Below are 17,756 nucleotides of genomic sequence, written 5' to 3'. Positions count from 1 at the left end.
GTGGGATCTTCATGTCTCGCTCGCAGTTCCTGCCACCAAAGACGACGGTCGTGGCGACCAGGAAGGGGACATTAAATATACGGCAAGGGGCGGGGGGCAGAGGTGGGTGGTTGTATGACAGAGAGTGCTTTAAAGATTCCTTCCACCTATCTATATTCAGAGGGCGTCAATACGGACGTGGTCTAAAACGGGGTGAGTTTTAGAAACAGAACTATCTCTAGAGTCACCTCGGGGGAGGGTTCCGTAAATAGCTGATGATATTGTGATTAGCGTCAAGTGAAGGCTTCGGTTCAAAATTGCGACAGTGCCGCAGGAGTCATATGATATCCTCCGGAAGAGATTGAAGCCAACGTTTGTGCCGTCACTGCCATCGCTCTCATTGGATTCTGGGCCGACGGCGATGGCCAGTCGAACCAGGGCGTCGGACAAAGCCCGTCGACGGCTTACGATCTTCTAGCTCAGTTAACCCATCAAGGGCCGGGCTTCAACTATAACAAAGAACACATCGTCAACACATCATAGCATCATATCGCAATCCTAACACAGTGGCCTTTTTATTTTTTTATTTTTTTATTTTTTTTTATAACCTTCTGCTGCCTGCAGTAGAAGACTCATACCTGGCTGCAGCACCATGAAAGGTTAAACCTCTCATTGGTTATTTAACTGCTCTAACCTCCGTACGACAAACAAGAGAGAATTTTCCATCTTCTAAAGACTGCAGTGTCTCAACACAATGTCTATCAACACAAGCAGGTGAGGGCATTCACGGTGGATATGCGAGCCCAAGAAACCGGCTTGGAGAGGAGATGCATATAGGTTGATTCCTCGTCCCTCGCCTGCCTGCGGAGTGCCGATGACTGGCCGATAACCAGCCTGACAAGGGTGCGCATGCCTTTTGGGAGAGGAGAGGGCTAGAGATCTTTGGCTCTCCCGCCAGGCCGTAAAGGGCGTGCCTGTCAGAGCCAAAGGTATGCCTATCCATTAGTGCACCTCTGGAGTTGTAAATGTTGTGCTTGGCTGGATGGATTATTACAAGACTAGAGACGAAAATACTTTTTATACACGGCTGAGCTACGAGGCAGGCCTTGTAGTTGCCCGTAATAATCTCCTACGCCCTCGCGCGCTTGGCGCGCTTGGCGCGGCCTGTCCGGCAGATATTGTGACCTCGTTTTCTTTTCCCGCCTTTCGTGGGCCTCCGCACCAATGGGCAGTCCCAGCCTTGGAACTCCATCACGTCTTCAAGGCTGAAAGGCGACCGGCTGATTCGCTGCCTGGTCTTTACTCCATCTCGATTCTGGACCAAACAGACTTCGAACTTTACCCCGAGCCCGGCCACAGTTCCATTCACGGGTAATTCAAAGCCGCTGTGCATCAGCCTCTGCGTCTTCACCTCATGTATACTTATGGCGCGACTGTTGACCTCAAACTTGGACTCGTACTCTTGCAGGACCTGGATGAGTCGCTGTAGTTGCTCCCCCGGCGCGATATCGCACAGAATCCGACCCTGAAAGGTCACATGATCGCCGTGACGTGCTGGCCGGTCAATGATCTCCAGATAAAACAGGCTTGAGATGAGCAGGTCTGCGGTTTGTTGAAGTTGTGGGTTATGTTGGTACTGCCTTATCGCCTCCTGCCTTAGATCATCCATGCAGGAGAGATCATCAAGCCTCGGAGCTGCTACGCCAAGGTCAGCGTTGAGTCTAACTATCCGTGCGTTGGTCGAGTCACTGGCGGGGGCTCCGCGGGAGACGTAATGGTGACACTTATCACCATCCATGGTCGGGGTGTCCATCAACGCGTAGATCACTCTGAGGAAAACGGCAACAAGGCTGACTTTCCAGCGCCAGCCAGGTTGAGCGGCTTGTTCCTCCCTGGAGCAATCCGCCGCGGGGCTGGTGGAGGCCTGGCGCGACATGTCGAGCCCTGGGGACTGAGTTTTGGGATTTCTTTGAGAGCCGGTGCCGATGGACAGGCAGACATCTGGCCAGGTCATTGACTGCCAGATGGCACGAGCTTCCGATAGGGCCACAGCTAGTGGGTTGTTCTGCCATAGACCACCGTCCTGGAATGTGCCCACACCGTCAATAGTGTGAGGCGTGAAGAATCCGGGAGCGGCGCTCGTAGCTCGGGCACTAGAAAAATGGCGACAAGATTAGCCAGGGGAAGAATATTGCAGGAAGAAGGTTCACGGGTGCGATAAAACGAGGGGATGAAATGTCCTTCTAAGACGTACGCCTCCCAAGTTGCTACGCCCCGCGATCGGGGCGCTGGCAAAGCATGCTCGTAATCATCACGCGCATGGTCGTCACCGACGCCGTTGAAATTACTTAAAACATAGTCCTTGCACGGCGTGCCCTTCGCAGTTATAACCAGCTTGGCGCCGCGAGCCGTAGCGGGCGAGTAATCTGACAGGGTGCCATCACCGTAGTGGAGCGTGAGCGCTTCGTTGATCGCCTTGTTGCAGTACAGGGACCCATGAAACAGCACGTTGAGTGCTCGCCTCCAAATCGATTGCTTGGCGAAAACGCGCCGGCTGAGCCTCTCGAACGACCGGATGGCTTCTCTAACGGGGGTGCCCTTATGGGCCAGCGTCAAGACGCAGATGCCTCCTTGAGCCAGAGTTAGCTAAGCCCCTACAGTGAGCCAACCGCGTGTGCATCGCTCGACTTGACTACTGCCGCGTGCGCACCGGGATCTAGCAAGCCAGCATGCTTTACCTGAACTCGTACCCGCACAAACGTCAAAGAGTTCGATTATGGGCATGCCTGGGAGGTAAAACTGGACCATTGATTCAAGCACCCTCAGGCATTCCAACAGCATGATGCCCCTGACCCCGCCCCCATCAAGGGCAAGCACTCTGATACCTCTTGACTTGTTTCGAAACCGAAACACGACCGCCGTCATTGTCTGACGGCAGAGAACGCACTGTGTTACGGCGATAGTGTCTTTAGCAACCGGTTGGCCGATGAGGCGGAGATCTGGCTCGCAGTACATATGGCCACATGGGAGCGGGTATTCAGGCCTGCGGAGAATGCAGAGGGGGCAGTATGCATTATTCTTGAGATTTTTCAAGTCGGTGTGAAGCTGTTTAGTCAAACGTAGATGCCGGCGGGCAAGCTGCACTGGACCATCCGGTAGACTCGATTCCGCAGGCACCAATTGATGCTCTAGAAACCCCTGGGAGCGGGCACCGAGCCCGGCTGCCTGAGCCGCGCGCCTCCATATCGACCTGTACAGGACGTTGAATAGTTGGAGAAACGAAAACCCTGCAGGTATTCAAGAGTTAGCCTGGGTACCCTAGGTTGGAGCAATGATACACCTGAACCGCAGAGATGATGGCTCGGGCCTGGGACTTGTAGAAGGCTAGGCCAAGGCGGTGGCCGGGGCTCATCGTCTTGTGCGATTCCCGCATGCTCAGAGATTGCAGGCCCCCTTACTGTGTGAGCCTTCCGGATATGCATGCAGGTGCATAGCGGACGCCAGAAAGGGCAGCGCCTTGTCAGCCCCCAACGCCGACAAGAACATACCGATTCGCTCATCGGACTGTGGGGGGATGGGCTCGCGTCTCCGCGATGCAGCTAAAGGGTCAAAAGTACTGTTTGCGAGCAAACAGCGATACGCCTGGCCGAACAAGTCCACCAGATTACGGGCGTCGAAGTCGGTTCGCTGCCGCCTCTTATCTCGTCGCGCAGACGAGCCTTGATCAAGAAGAAAATTCAAAAGTTTCATGTATTGACGGCCTCGCAGAACGCAAGTGTCGGCGGAGAGTAATCTTACATGAAGAGCACAGAACGCCTCATCGACGGGAACCCCCGCCTTGCGCAGAGTCTGCTCCTGGAGCAGTTCTTTGAGCTTGGTCGGGTCGATGGTGGTTTTGTGACCGCTGCCCGGAGCACCGGATCCCGTGGTTTCCTCCACCACAACCACTAGGCGTGGCATGATGTTCAAAGCACCTTTGCTATTATGTGTGGCATGGGCTGAAACCCAGGACGCCAAATAATCGCCGAAAGCATCAATAGAGGGGAAACTGGAAAGGAAAATGCAAACGACGTCGAAAAACGGGCTCAAGAGCCGACTGTAGATGGTCGCAAGGCGGTGCGGTGCTTGAGGGCCCTGGTCCCATTCGATAACGTGTCCATGGTTATGCTCCTCTACGCTGACCTCCTTTGCGACGGCGGAGCCGAAGGCGCAAATGGCCCGCTCGGCGGAGCCCCAGCCGCTCCGAGCCTTCCCCGGGTACAATTGAAGATGAACACTGCCGTCATCTAGCGTTGGTGACCCAATGTGTTCTCGCAGGCTACGGCAAGACGCGTTACCAACGAAATGAATCAACGTAGGGTTCAAGTTCCCGTGTAAGCTGTCTACTATCTCCCCTAGCAATGGGGTGAGGTCAGAAGTCATCGTGCCACATTGCTCTCCGAAAGTCATCCACCTGCTGCTGGCCATGTGTACTGTTGCACTTCTATAACGTGAAGTCCGTGCTTCTGAGAGAAAAGGCAGGCGGGGCTAGAGGTGAAGAGGACTATATAGAAAACCTCGTTTGTTTGGACTGAAAATAGCATCGTCACTTTCAAGAATGCCATCAGCTACGCAGAATGGCGACGGCACCGGTGTGTCTCGATACGCAATCAGCTGCCGCTAATAGGTTCCGATTTGGCATAACAATAACGGATATGTGACACTAGACGCGTGTCAGGGAAAAAAAAAAAAACCAGGGAGAACTTTATAAAGGGCGAGGCTAGCTATGATAGAGCTCATCGAAACCCCAACCAGATAGTGCGTAACACTTTACATCCACTCACAATTGCTGCCTAAATCTAGCCCTCACAGTGGCGGATAGTGAATATACAAGATGGGGAGGAAGGTAACGAATCTGGTACTTGTGGTTATTGACGGTGTTGTTCCTGATATCGGCGATGTGGAAGCCACCAGTCACAGAGGCAAATAGCATGGCCATGGTATCGCCGCGTTCGTCCAGCAACCGGCAACTGCAAGCCATGATGCGGCGCTGTGTTTCTCTTTGCAGCTTGGCATTGCCAGCTCCTTCCATCATGCCAAATTCTGCGCATAAACCACCGCCTCTAGAACCCATCCGCCTGGTCAATGATCGCTCTGATGGCCGATGGCGCCGGGCGATACCGATCGGGCTCCCAGTTGGCTGAGCTGCGAGCCCCCTCCGTTTGCAGCATTAGGACCACCTGTTCAAGTGTCAAACCCTTTGCTTCGGGGACGAATCGATAAGCGTAGGCGAGGGCAGCCAAGCAGAGCCCTCCCCATAAGAAGAATGCTGCTGATTGTCCATGCCGATGATCTTCTCCAATGACGTACGTAGCCGCAACGGTTATGACGAGTTTCCACAGCTGCTGCGCGGCAATACTGAAAGCCACACCGCTTGATCGCGAGTGAGAAGGGAATATCTCGCCCGTGACCGCCCACGCAGCTGGTCCCCAGCTGCTCGCGAAAAGGAAGACAAAGACGGCCACCATCGCAATCTGTGCCCTGATGGCTGGTTTGTCCTCGGCGACCCAACGTACGCCATCGATGCCTTCCTCCTCGTGCGTCTTGTCGAGGCCAGCGGCGACACCGACGATGGCGGTAAGGAAGTGGCAAAGCATCATGCCCGAGGCACCGGCGATGAGGACTTGACGTCGGCCAAAGTATTCGATGGCCCACAACGAGATGGGCACAGAGCAGACGCTGACAATGGCCAAGATGAGGGTGATGAGGAGTGAGTCGTCGACAACGCCAGTAGACTCAAGAAGAGGAGTTATGTAGTACAAGACAAAGGTATTGCCGGACCTGCCGTCAGTCAGCTTTGGTCGCAACCCGGGATTTCGGAAGAAAAGCACGAGGCCCGATTTGCTGACGAGAGCAAGAGGGATGTACTGCTAAGCACACAGAGAAGACGACATACCACTCTCGCATTGTCTGCGTCATTATGCCGACCGTTGACGGATGGGTGAGAATGCCATCCGTCTTCCCGAAACTACTCCGCACCCAATGGCCGAAAGGACGGCTACTCGGTGGATTGTGGTCTCTCTCAAGGATGATTTCAAACAGTTCGTCTCGTACGTCTCCATTGTCGTCGCCGAGCCCACGTATATGAGCCAAGCAGGCGCGCGCTTCCCTTATTTTACCCTTGCGGACTAGGAACCGAGGAGACTCTGGTAGAAAAAAGAATCTGACCCCTAGAATGACCGGCCAGGGGAATTGGAGGCCAATCAGAATACGATAGAGGCTGGCGCCATCATAGCCATCGTGAGAATAGACGATGATAGAAGCGACCAGGAAGCCGATGGCAATGCACCACTGGAAGGCGCCAATGAGGGCTCCACGAAGCTTGCAGGGGCACTAGAGACGTGGGAGACGTTATCAGCCAGGCGAGTTGCATTGAAAAGACAGAAGCGTGCAACACGCCCTCGTCGAAGGTGGTAAGGTAAAAGACCATACGCCACTTACGGTTTCTGACAGATAGAGGACAGCGCCTGTCGAGATAGCTCCAGCGCCGAACCCCGCAAGCACCCGGCCGGCAACGATGGATCCGAGAGCATCGCATCCCCCGACATCTATCATCATTTGAATGAGAACCCCGAGCGAGTAGACCACACTGCCGGAGATGACGGTCCACCGTGGGCCAGTCATTTCAGCTTGGTAGCCGCCGACGATCGAGCCGACCGAAGAACCACAGAAAAAGACGGAAATGATGAGTGCGATATGGCCTTTGGTGAGTTTGGGGGTATCGCTGCCCTCTATAGCCTCGATGAAAGCGCGAGACCGGATGACGCCGATAGTGCTGCCAGCTTCGTACCCTAGCAGGAGGCCGCCGACAGTAGCGGAGGCGGTCAGCAGGGTGCTTTTAAAAGGCACGCGCGGTTCGACACCACTGGCATGGGTGGCCAAAGAATGAAGCCGGGGGGCGTTCTCATGGCCCTTCTCGTTGGGGTCCGGCATTGTTGGATGCGAGTCGGAAAGCGATATCCAATAGTCCAGGCGCTGTCAACGCAGAGATCGTTGACTTCCTTCTATCACGAGAAGAAGCTATTGATGGGTGAATATTTTGATGGACGGATCGGCTGCAAAGAGAAAGATAAAATATACTGCGCAGGAGTATAGCAGGCAGGTATAGGGAAGTTATACTTATAGGCATGCAGTGATCCCATCATGGGTGAGCCTCGAAAACGTACCTATGAGCTCATACCTGGCCCTGCCTGACTCCCATGGTGCTTCCCTATACCTGCCAGCTCTATTCGCGCCACTACTCGGATATCTATTGGAAGAAGCGATGCCATGACGTATGAGTGTGCTATGCGTAATGAACTTTGTTCGGTCCCTAGGTCTATATGGTTGTGTGACGTAAGACCTGGGTACAGAATTATAACGAAACTAACGCGAATAGTCCAGGCGAGACTTGGTACATATCTGCCTTCCAGTATCCAACAGCATGCCAAGCGGGGCAGTTATATGTTCCTGACAAGCTGCTCTGGTCCTCTTCTCTCCATGCCAACCAACTATCAGCATGTGGGCGTAGAAGCATCTGATCACCTGGCATTCTCACCGAGCCTCTCCTCTAGCTTAGTACGCCTTTTCGATCTAACCCGCATATTCTCTCACTGTTTACCATCTTCTCTTCGCATCTGCTGTACCTCTTGCCACCCAACATGCAGCCTTGACGTTCAAGTCGTCTGCCACTTGCGCTGCCGGGGTAGATGTCACATATCCGCTCTCAGACACTCCTGCTGCGCGCTGATGGGTCATCTGGCGAGCCCGCCAACCGAACCCCGCACGCCCTTCTCACGGTGAGGACCAGGCCGCGTGGCCCTTGGGAGCGAAGGAGAAGAAAGCCATGCTAACGAGTTTGTTAGTCTATCTGCCTTGGAGATCGTTCCCATTCGCATACATCCGAAGGAGGCATTTTATCCGGAGCGATGCACCGAAAAAAGGCGTGGCCCAAGAACGAGATGCTGCCAGGTTTCAGAGACTCCACCAAGTCGAAGAAGGCCTTGTGCCAGTGTCTGTCGGTGGTGGGGCCTAAGTAACGAGGCCTAAAGCCGAAATCAAGAACTGCCGATGTGATTAGTCGCTAAGCTGCAACTGGGAAGGGCTTGGGGCAAGCAGCAATTGAGGGTCCAACACGAATAGCAATCCTGAACCATACCTAGCTTCACCTTCCCTGTCAGGGATACACGGACTTCGTCGACCACCAACTGTGGACATAAGCGGGCAAGGTAGTCAAATGCGCCGATGACCTGCGGCTTTCTCATTAGAAAGGGACCATCTGCGTTGTGGGCCGTGCGCAGGGGCTGTCTCGTACCTGTGAGACTGAGCTTGCCAGTTCGACCTCGGTGAGAGGACGCAGCTGGAGTAGATCAAGTTCTAGATATTCTTGGATAAGAACCTTTTCAAAGGCATTATCGAACACGCACTCAATCGAGGCAATGCCGTCATGCCTTGTACGGAAGATGTCCAGGGAGTCCGCCGAGATGGCTCTCCGAGCTATCACTAGCTCCTTATTTCTGCCATCCTGCATCAGGCAGCCTTGCGAGCCAGAGAGCCTTTTGACGAAGTTGTAGACATCACCTGGGCCATGTCCATAATAGACGGCCAGGCATGTTCTCGGGGACTGCTTCGAGGTCATGTTGGCGACTGGCGGGGTGGAAAATAGAAAGTTTGACGCACCAGGCTCACGATTTCTCCCTTCCAGATCTTTCGATTATTTATCTGCAGACCTTGTTCTTCTGCTGTTCCCCAGCTAACTTGTAACTGGACCAAACTCAACCAAACTCGTCTACAGCAGTCTTATCTTCGGGCATGACTGCAAGAATAACTTGTGCTCCTCGAAAGCATATATCCAGCGGTCAGAGCCCCTCTCGACGATAACAATACCCTCTGTCAAGTCTCTCTGGATGAAAATTTGACTTTCTAACTGATCAAAGGCTGGCGAGTAGTCTCCTATGGCAATCGTCTGCAGGGACCGTATTCCTTCAGGCCCAAACGCCCACTCGACAAGGCAGCAGAAGTCTTCTTGCAGCCGGAATATCTCTTTTTCGTAACAGTAATGTGGGAACATCACCTTCCGGAGAAGTGCGCCCGGGTCTGTCGCACGGGCATCTGGGCCCTGTTCTTCGTTGGGGTGGTCAGGGGCTACGGATTTCTCCCAGACCCACACTTGATCGCGCCAAGGCAAAACGTAACCTTGACGAATGTGGATGACTTTGAGGCAGGACTTGGACGCAAACGGCTGCAGCATGGCTCTCTGCAATAGCGCGCTCATATTAGCACTCAGACGTCTCACTAGAACAACGGAGCTTGACTGCATGGTTGGAAAAGGATGCGGCGCTTACCAAACAGCCAGGTTCTTGAATCAAACCGACACACTCAAGGTCCAGAACGCCCAGCGGATCGAATGGCAAGCAACCGCCAGGCTGACTCAGGTGGGGGACCTCGAGCCTTCGATGACTCGGGACCTGTTCCCATAAGCCGTCCATGATGCACCTCCGAAGTGTACGCTGATGTGCTGCAACGGCGGTCCAGAAATCGGGCTTGGGAAACCACGGAGGAGCAATAAGAAGGTAAAGCTCCTCGAGCCGGCTAAACGAAGCCAGGAAGCGAGCAACGATCTGGCCCTGTCCCGCGGTTCCCATGCTCTTGTCCCTGGGCACAAGCAACTCAAATGACTTGATCGTCAGTGGGATCCGCATCGCCACTATCCTTCCCAGGAAGCCACGCCACCCTGGGCACCCGCGCAGCCTGAGAGACTGCAGAACCTCGAAATTGACCGAAAGAGTCAATTCGGGTCCAATGGCGCACTCCGAGAGGGATAGCTCCTGCAAGTTGGGGAAGAGAGGTTCTGCCGGGCTTGGCGAAGGAAGAAAGAGATGGCTGAGAAGCTGGCAGTCGACTGCCGCCGTTTCCCCATACTGGAACTGCCGGCCAATAGAGCTACTCCAGTCGATGAGGTCCAGCTCGAGCACCTCGAGGTGTTGCCTGTTGTTGTTGATCACACACGACAAGGCGTATATGTTCTCCTCGTGTGGCGCCCTCCACCGAAACCTCTTGAGGTTCATCAGCCCGTGGAGGCTGATCACGGACTGTTGACCGCAATCGGATTCATGCCAGAAAGAATGCTCGCGGTGGCACTGCCAGTCCGTCGTCAGGCTCACCGACTCGAGCGATGCCTGTCGCAAGTTGATTATTCCCCTGGGGCCAAGAACTCCTTCCGGGATGCACGTTCCCATATCCCAACTGCGTTTATCTTTAGCAACGCCGTATGCATGCCTGGCCCGGATGCCTCAGCTAAGCCATACCTGAAACTTGTCAGCTGGTTATCAGCAAACATGCCAAGGATCATCTCAGCGGTACGAGCCAGCTGGCTGAACCACCCAGGGTGAGGGAGTGCGTCTTTGGTTGAATCAAGTGACGTATCGCAGCTTGACACAGAGCCGTCTGGGCTGTCGAGTTCGTGGTACGAATCTGCGAAGTTGTCTTCGCTAAAATGAGGGCACCGATGGAAGCTGTGAAAGTCAAAATCAGCCTTAAAGCGGAGGCGCTTTGTCAATCTCAACGAGGTTTGGGAAGGGCAGATCAACCTCAAGTCGTGAAGGACATGCCGACATTTGGGTCCGCCTCGGGGTCTAATATCAATCGAGGACCAGAGCCTGGGCAAGGCAACAGCCCGGAGCCCCTTGGAAACCTCAGTGAGGGATTTGAGATCTCTGACGATGGTGACCTGGCATCGTGAGCAGCCTGCACTTGCGAGAGTTGTGGAGGAAGGCGTCCGTGGTTGATTATGCTCAAGGGGAGACTCAACATTATCCATGATCATGCCCAAGACCTCCGCAGGCAGCCCGGCCAAGGGAGGAGTTATCGCCGTGTTTGACATATTGAGTGTCGCGGTCGCTCTGACGTCACTATCGAGAGAAGTCAAAGTCAATGAGCATGGAGATTGAAGAGACCGCGACCGAACTTGCCAGGGGGGTGGATGGCTATTTATGCTGCATCTCCCTGTGAAACAATCCCCGTGGGGGTTTCAGGAGCTAGGTACAAAGCTGCAAGTCAATTTCCAAGGTACAGCCCTGTTCCCGCTCATTGTCGTTCTCGTTGGTTGACGTTGAGTAGTGTCTGGGAGCGATGCAGCCCCTGATGGGACTTGCAGGGATACGGGGAGGGAAAATGCGGATAAGTGCGACGGAGACGATACAGTAGCATTAGGATATGATGCTATGATGTGTTAATAATATGGTCTTTGTTGTAGTTGAAGCCCGGGCCTTGGTGGGTTAACCGAGATGGTTTATATCGACAGCTGAGACTACAATGCCGCGATAGTCATGCACACGCTCGCTCGGCTCTTGGCTGAGTCGACCATAACCTTGAGAAAATAGCTCTAAATAAAATGGCGGATCTAAATACACATAAAGGCACTCTGCCCTCGCATATCTATTTGTATATATAGAACCCAATACTGTAAAACACCGTAACCTAACTAACTATTGATCTTTTGTGGAAGTAGCTATTGAAACATCAGATGGAATGGTGTGTCTCGTGTACAAGATGACACCATGATAGTATTACCGCTCGCTCCGCGGAGCCTCCAAAGAGCGATATCAGGGCAGAGGCGGCCAGAGACGCCAAGGCTAGCCAATGGACAGCTACTTGCCCGTTAGAGACGTCGGACGTGACATATATGCATCGGCAGAGACTGGAAGCTGCAAATCCAGCACGCCCGCCTACCATTTGGACTCCTAGCCTGATAAAGTGGCTTCAGTCGTCATCAGCCACAACAGGTCAAAGTTATTGGTAGGTACAGTACGACTTTTCCTTTATGTACTTAACCACCCACAACAAGAGATGCTACCGTTGAGAGCACAGGCATCTTCCTCTTTGCACACAGAGGCTCGTTGAGACTTTTGGGTACTTAAATCTACTTGGTCATTAGGTCATAGCGGACCGAATGGTCAGCTGCGATAAGTGTGCAGTCTATTACTAGCTGTATAACAAAGTACTATCTGGTCCTGATAAGTAGCTTACAGTCAGCGTCCTGTCAAGCCAGTGTGAGTGATCAACTTCGATATCTCGCTCCGGTCGCTCCAGTACATCCTCACTCAACCAGGCTACGGATCCTCATTAACAGTACAACGTTGCTCCGGAAGTCGTTCAGGGCGTTCTCAAAGGTATACTGTGTTTAGAACATCTGGCGCTAACTGCGCCCCACTGCGAGCGATGATGTAATGGTAGTCATCATGCTGAGCAGGTAGTTCTTTCGTGATAGTTGTAGGAACCCCGTGCAAGATGCATCTCTAGATTCGAAGCAACCAGATGTATAGCGTCTCCTGTGTTTGCACGTAGAGACCTATTCCAGGAGGAAACTTGGCTACACGGTCCGTACCAATCCCCAGGGAAGGCTTTTCGGCCCGGCCCAACAGAGGCTCCGATTCAGCAGTTTGCAGAGCTTTCTGATGCACGCGGCGAATTTCGAATAGGCTGCTTGCTGGACGGCCAAGAGGTTCACCGTCAATATGAGTGGTCTTCACTCCGTGTCCAGTAATGTGAAAATCAGTGACTTTCACTGAGATGTGGCGAGTTCGATGGTGTGCTTTACCCATGTTGACACTGTATAGGTCATTACTTCTCAAATCCCAAAGCATTGTGAAAGAGGGAGATGTCCGTGCTCTTGACCGTATTGGGTATAAAGAACGATGGCAAGAGAAAGAATATGGCCACAGCAATGAGAATTTCCAAGAGCTTATATATATGCCATGGGGTGCCATTTAGTTTATGCGAGACGGAATATAGCCGGTGGTGATTACGTAGTAATATATTATAACCAATAGCCAACATGTCAGTAGCGGGACGCAATGAGGAACAAACTACACATGCAGTAACCAGGGAAGCATTTTAAAATCATGGGCACTCGTCATGTGCGTTGGCTACTTACGGGTGCAGCGGTTGGTGTTGTAAGGCCGAACAGGCCAGCGGTTATTAACTGTAATATCAACATTAGGACCCCCGTAACGGACTTTTCATCCCTATGATAATGCCGTCCTCACTCCCAGGGGGCCAGAAGCTCAAGATGCGAGATAGACCCTCAAGGTGTTCAAAACATCAGGGAATTCGCCAGCAGTGTGTGCTGGCACTATAATACATTGACGCCTCAGAAACACGGCCGCTTCCACGGGCCCCAATGTGCTATAACCAAGATCCCACCCTCTCTCTGCCAGGCGGCGCTGGATGGCTTGGAAAGCCAGCGCATTCGCGTTGAACACGATTTGATATCTTACCTCAAGGGGGACTCTTTCCTTCTTCACCACCAAGCACGGGCCATCATCAAAACATGTCGTTCTCCAGGGCGTCAACCTGGGCTCTGCCGGATCCCCCTTGTCAATTCTTCCGCGCCTGTCTTTCGGCTCATCGTTAGAACTCTCCCCGCGCCCACCGATGGGTCAAACGACATACTTGGCGACGCTTGGAGAATCTTGCTTCCGTCCATCGTCTTCACTGCTCTATAGCGAGAGGAGTATGAGGATGTCTCCGTACACGTACTACCTCGGCGTTGACAGTCGAGGAAGCTGGGGGGTTGCGACACGGCCCGGCTATAGGGTGGGCTTGGTTGATTCTTATTAGTTCCGCACTCAATACTTATTTGTGTGCAGTGCCACATTTATAAGCAGGGGGTTCCTAACATGGTATCGACAGAAGTTTGCTGCCCCTCCTCACAAGGTTTGAACCACAGTAACAAATCTTATCTACTAGGATCGAGGCCAGGTACCCATCCATCCCAGGACCTGGCCCCGGAAGAAGGCCGCCGCTAAACAAAACCTACACATGGCTCCGTCAAGTACCGATGGGAATAACCGGTTTCTATGTACTGTACCAGAGAACACCGTAGGAGATGGATTTATGAAAGTTATCCCCTTGCTAAGAAAAGAACGATGGTATTTCGGCAGGCTAAACAGCAACACGCACTCGGCCGATGCAAGGGCGAGGAGGGTGAGAATCCTCCGTGATAATAACATCCCTTTAGCCACAAATTTCCTGCTGGTGTATTAGAGCATGGAGGGAAAAGGTTCAGGGGGGTTCTTCATCACCTTGCGCTTCCTCTTAAAAGACGAGTACAATAGGTTCCATACATCCCTCGACGTGCAGTCTTCAGCTCCGGCCCGGGTCTCGATACACCCTGGCTGCATATCCAGGCGCAGCTTCTCGGGTATATACAGCCAAGGCTTGGGGATTGGCCAGTCGGAAAAGTGGATGAGCTTGGCTTCGTGATACGCCGCCAAGGCGTCCCACAGTTCACGATCGGAGCCGAGATACAAGGTGTGGTTCTCGCTACGAAACTCACCCGTCAACATACCGTATGGACGGTGCGGGAGGATGATGGAGCTCCTGCGATAGAGTTGGTTGACGATCTCCATGTCATATTCACTGCCTGTAGTTAAACCCACCCTCTCCATGACGCGGGCGAACTCCGCTTGAGAAGGTTCAATTAGCATGAGGTGAGAGGAAAGAGTCTCGCTGTCCGGGAGTAGCCAGTACGCTCGTGGCATGGCTATCGGCGCTGGCGGGAGGAAGAACAACTCGTCCATATCCTTCAGCAAGACGGAGTCGGAGTCTAAGGAGAGTACACGGCGGTATCGAGTCTGATTGAAAGCCAGGAGCTTGGTGTACGAGTCTGCCCACGTGCCTGGGGATCGCAGCAGCATTAGTGATGCTCTTGTTTGGGGCACGCGTACGCAAATATTAAATAGGCTGCAACTCACTATCCGCGCCACGTCTGTGCAGGACGGTGATAGGGACGAGCTTCGCTTTGTAGTCGTCACGAGCCTTTGTCAGAAGGCGGGCATCGCTACTTTCGGCATTCTCTAAGCGAAGCATCTCAGAGGGATACATGACTACACGGTCTGCGCGACTCGAAAGGCGATGCAATGCCTCGAGGATCATGACTGAGCTGCAGAGATATTCGCTATCCGTGGCGTATAGAGTGTAGGCGAAGCGAGACCAGTCAATGTCGACATTGGCAGGGAATGGCGTCATTACCGAGGTGCGGTTGTCACTATGGAGCTGGAAAAGAATGAAGGCAACGGTGATGACACCCGCCCCAATGGCCCAGCGGCGTCGATTGGCGGGCCTCATCGAGTATGAGACGTGGTTTTCTCTCAATGTTCTTGGTGTATGAAATCTTGAGAAGTCCTTCGGTCCGGGTATGATCTGTAATTAACCAAGACCCCCTGAAGAGGACCATGGTCTCATACGAAATTCCGCGGCCAGACCATCAATACTATACCTCAATAGCAGCGGGAGCCTACGGTACACCATCTTCTCATTTTTCAGAGCTTATGTTATACTCGCGGCAGAATCTCACGGTCCATAACGTTGAATTGTCCCAGCAGACGGCACCTCCCCCCCCCCTTGCGCATGTTGTGCTCATGTTGTGCTCACGTTGTGCTCACGTTGTGCTCATGTCGCTGCCGGTTATCCAGATCCAGAATAGCATTCGTTGAGTGGCCCGAAGAATTGCTCTTGCCAGAGTGGGGACATGCGTGCATGAGGCAGAATCAAATCTCCATGCCAATTCGAGGCGTGAGGAGGGTCCTAAGCATCTAACCAGCCATCGAAACACGGCGGCGCTCAAGGTGCCCCTGCATCCATGACGTTCTAGATACGGCCTGCATATTCCAGGCAGTAACTATTCATCCATTGGCTAGTCGCCGAGACGTCAGACATCCAAGGATCAGACAAGAAATTCAAAGGCAGGCAGCAATCACTCGGGCCACTGGCCTGTGCAATATTCTATGGCTCCGCCCCGTAGCCGGCGGCACAGCCACTCCCCTTATTCTATCTGAATGGGTAAACATTAGCGTAAAGTAGCCTATGGCTAGATATATAATCAAGAGGCATTCGCCTTTTGCTTGCGATGTGATAAAGCATCTCAACTCTTTCAATCCCGTCCCCAGCGCCCATCGCAAAGAAAAAACAAGACGCTGTAGTAGCCATGGGGGAACGTATCACCATTCTCTACAATGACTCGATCGACTCTGATAACTGGGCTGCCCAGAGAGCTGTCATCAGAGCCACGTCCAGGGAGTCCAATACGCGCATCATCTGGATTTTTGAGCCTCGTCAGGTATCCCTGGGATTGAACAAGTCGGCTGAGCAGCAGAGCCGTTGTTTAAAGCTCATCATCAAGCATTTCCCAGATCATGGAAAGCCCTTCAAGGTGCTTCTCGGCGGTCTTTTGACTGAAAAGGATGTACAAAGCGTCCCAGAACTGAGCGAAGAGGACAAAGAAACTGTGAGTGAGGAGTTTGTTGGATGGCGCAAATATTGAGGCTGACATGAATTTTTCTACCACAGCTTCGCCTAGCCATCAAGCCTGATTACGGGCCCAAAGAAGATGCATTCTTACACAGAGAACTTGTCGCTTGGGATCACGCAGCGGCGCTAAATGAATGGCTTCACGCTCCTGTCGAGGTTTTCATTGATCTCGACGGCTTTGAAGAAGTCCACAACCCAGTGAATCTCTTCTTCCACCGACAAGAGGAGCTGGTCGCTCGCAGCGAAAAAGAACTTCTTCGCTACGGAGACATCATGGATGAGCCGCTACCGCAGCGACTAGGCAGCCTCAGAGAGTGGTACAAGACCTGCACAAAGACAGCGGAGAAGGAAATTGGAGGCGTCGGAAACTCGGTTAAGCAACTCGAGCTTGACTCGCTCTGTGAAACCATCAAATCTGCAGAGAGCGTGCTATTCCTCGGTGGCGCGTCTCTCGGAATTCTTCAGCGGTTCATCAACAAAGGCGTCGCTGACAAGGTCAAATGCCATCTGCAAATTGTGGGTACCCCGAGAGTCGTTTCTCCTAAGCACCTTCTAATTGATGTATACAGGGAACATGCGACCTGGCGCTGAACTCATTCCCCAACCAGTTCAACATTGCTTTGAACCCCAAAGCCGCTGAATTCGTCTTCGAGCACTTTCGCGACTTCGCCGACTTTGTGGTAGTCCCATCGCATAGTGCACAAAATGCCCGGTACTCTCTCGTCGGACTCAAGAAAGAAGGCGGTCCAACAATGGAAAGAAGATGCCTCGGCTTCAACTGCGGCGAGGAGCCCCTCAAGATGGCGAGAAACCAAGTATCACTGGATAAGGACTACGCAGACAGAAAAGCCCCCATGTCGGACCTGACAGCATTCCTATATGCTCTCAAGCCCGGGTTTGGAGACGCGAAACAAACGTTCGTCCAAGTCGAAAACCAGGAGGGCACACTCATTTTTAGGCCGAGTGGGTCGGGCATCAAGATGATCAATCTGGAGAAGCCGTTCGAGCTTGCAGCAGATGAGGTTGTTAATCTACTGGGTTCATTAGCCAAGGGGGCTGCTTAGCATTGGCATGGATTTCAGTATCCGTCTTGCCATTGCTCTTTAGATGAGTGGGATAATTAGGCACATCGCAGTGGCTTTGCTAGATCACTTTTATCCCCGGACGATGTGACGCTTCGTTTATCGCCAAATAGGGCGTGCTTGTGTTTATTCGAATTTTGGACGTCTGACGGGCACGCAGGACCCGCCGATGGGCGCGAGCAGTCCCCAAGGCGCCGGGGGTAGCAGTTCGCTGGGCTCCCCGGAGAGCGGGCCCGTCGGCAGGTTTGTCGTTGAGCTGTGATAGCTTCTTCGCAGCAGCTTCGTGCGCATCAGGGTCAACTCTCCTCGCTCCCGCTGTGCGGTGCTGTTAGGGCTACGATAGCCCCAACCGCAGAAGCCGCCAAG

The 17,756-nt window shown here is 53.1% G+C and overlaps 3 protein-coding genes across 3 annotated transcripts; 1 reads left to right on the top strand and 2 right to left on the bottom strand.

Annotated features, from left to right (window-relative positions):
* Nucleotides 1–1,230: 1,230 nt before the first annotated feature.
* On the bottom strand, nucleotides 1,231–6,951 carry LRP88_07355 (uncharacterized protein; the record flags this gene model as incomplete). The annotated part of the gene is made up of 8 exons (XM_083243885.1): nucleotides 1,231–1,259; nucleotides 1,402–2,132; nucleotides 2,234–2,609; nucleotides 3,528–4,265; nucleotides 4,870–5,081; nucleotides 5,140–5,888; nucleotides 6,187–6,351; nucleotides 6,460–6,951. 8 exons carry the CDS (start codon nucleotides 6,949–6,951, stop codon nucleotides 1,231–1,233), a joined length of 3,492 nt encoding a protein of 1,163 aa, XP_083100320.1.
* A 7,088-nt stretch (nucleotides 6,952–14,039) lies between these two features.
* LRP88_07354 (uncharacterized protein) lies at nucleotides 14,040–15,126 on the bottom strand (the record flags this gene model as incomplete). Its single annotated transcript, XM_083243884.1, has 2 exons — nucleotides 14,040–14,677; nucleotides 14,754–15,126. 2 exons carry the CDS (start codon nucleotides 15,124–15,126, stop codon nucleotides 14,040–14,042), a joined length of 1,011 nt encoding a protein of 336 aa, XP_083100319.1.
* An 859-nt stretch (nucleotides 15,127–15,985) lies between these two features.
* LRP88_07353 (uncharacterized protein) lies at nucleotides 15,986–17,372 on the top strand (the record flags this gene model as incomplete). Its single annotated transcript, XM_083243883.1, has 3 exons — nucleotides 15,986–16,285; nucleotides 16,348–16,824; nucleotides 16,878–17,372. The coding sequence occupies 3 exons, from the start codon at nucleotides 15,986–15,988 to the stop codon at nucleotides 17,370–17,372; spliced, it is 1,272 nt and encodes a 423-aa protein (XP_083100318.1).
* Nucleotides 17,373–17,756: the final 384 nt, after the last annotated feature.

This window comes from Fusarium phalaenopsidis, assembly GCF_050370095.1.
Source record: "Fusarium phalaenopsidis strain FUZ10S chromosome Unknown contig_32300, whole genome shotgun sequence".
In the NCBI taxonomy this organism is placed as follows: Eukaryota; Fungi; Ascomycota; class Sordariomycetes; order Hypocreales; family Nectriaceae; genus Fusarium; species Fusarium phalaenopsidis.
This window is presented reverse-complemented; position numbering and strand designations above follow the sequence as displayed.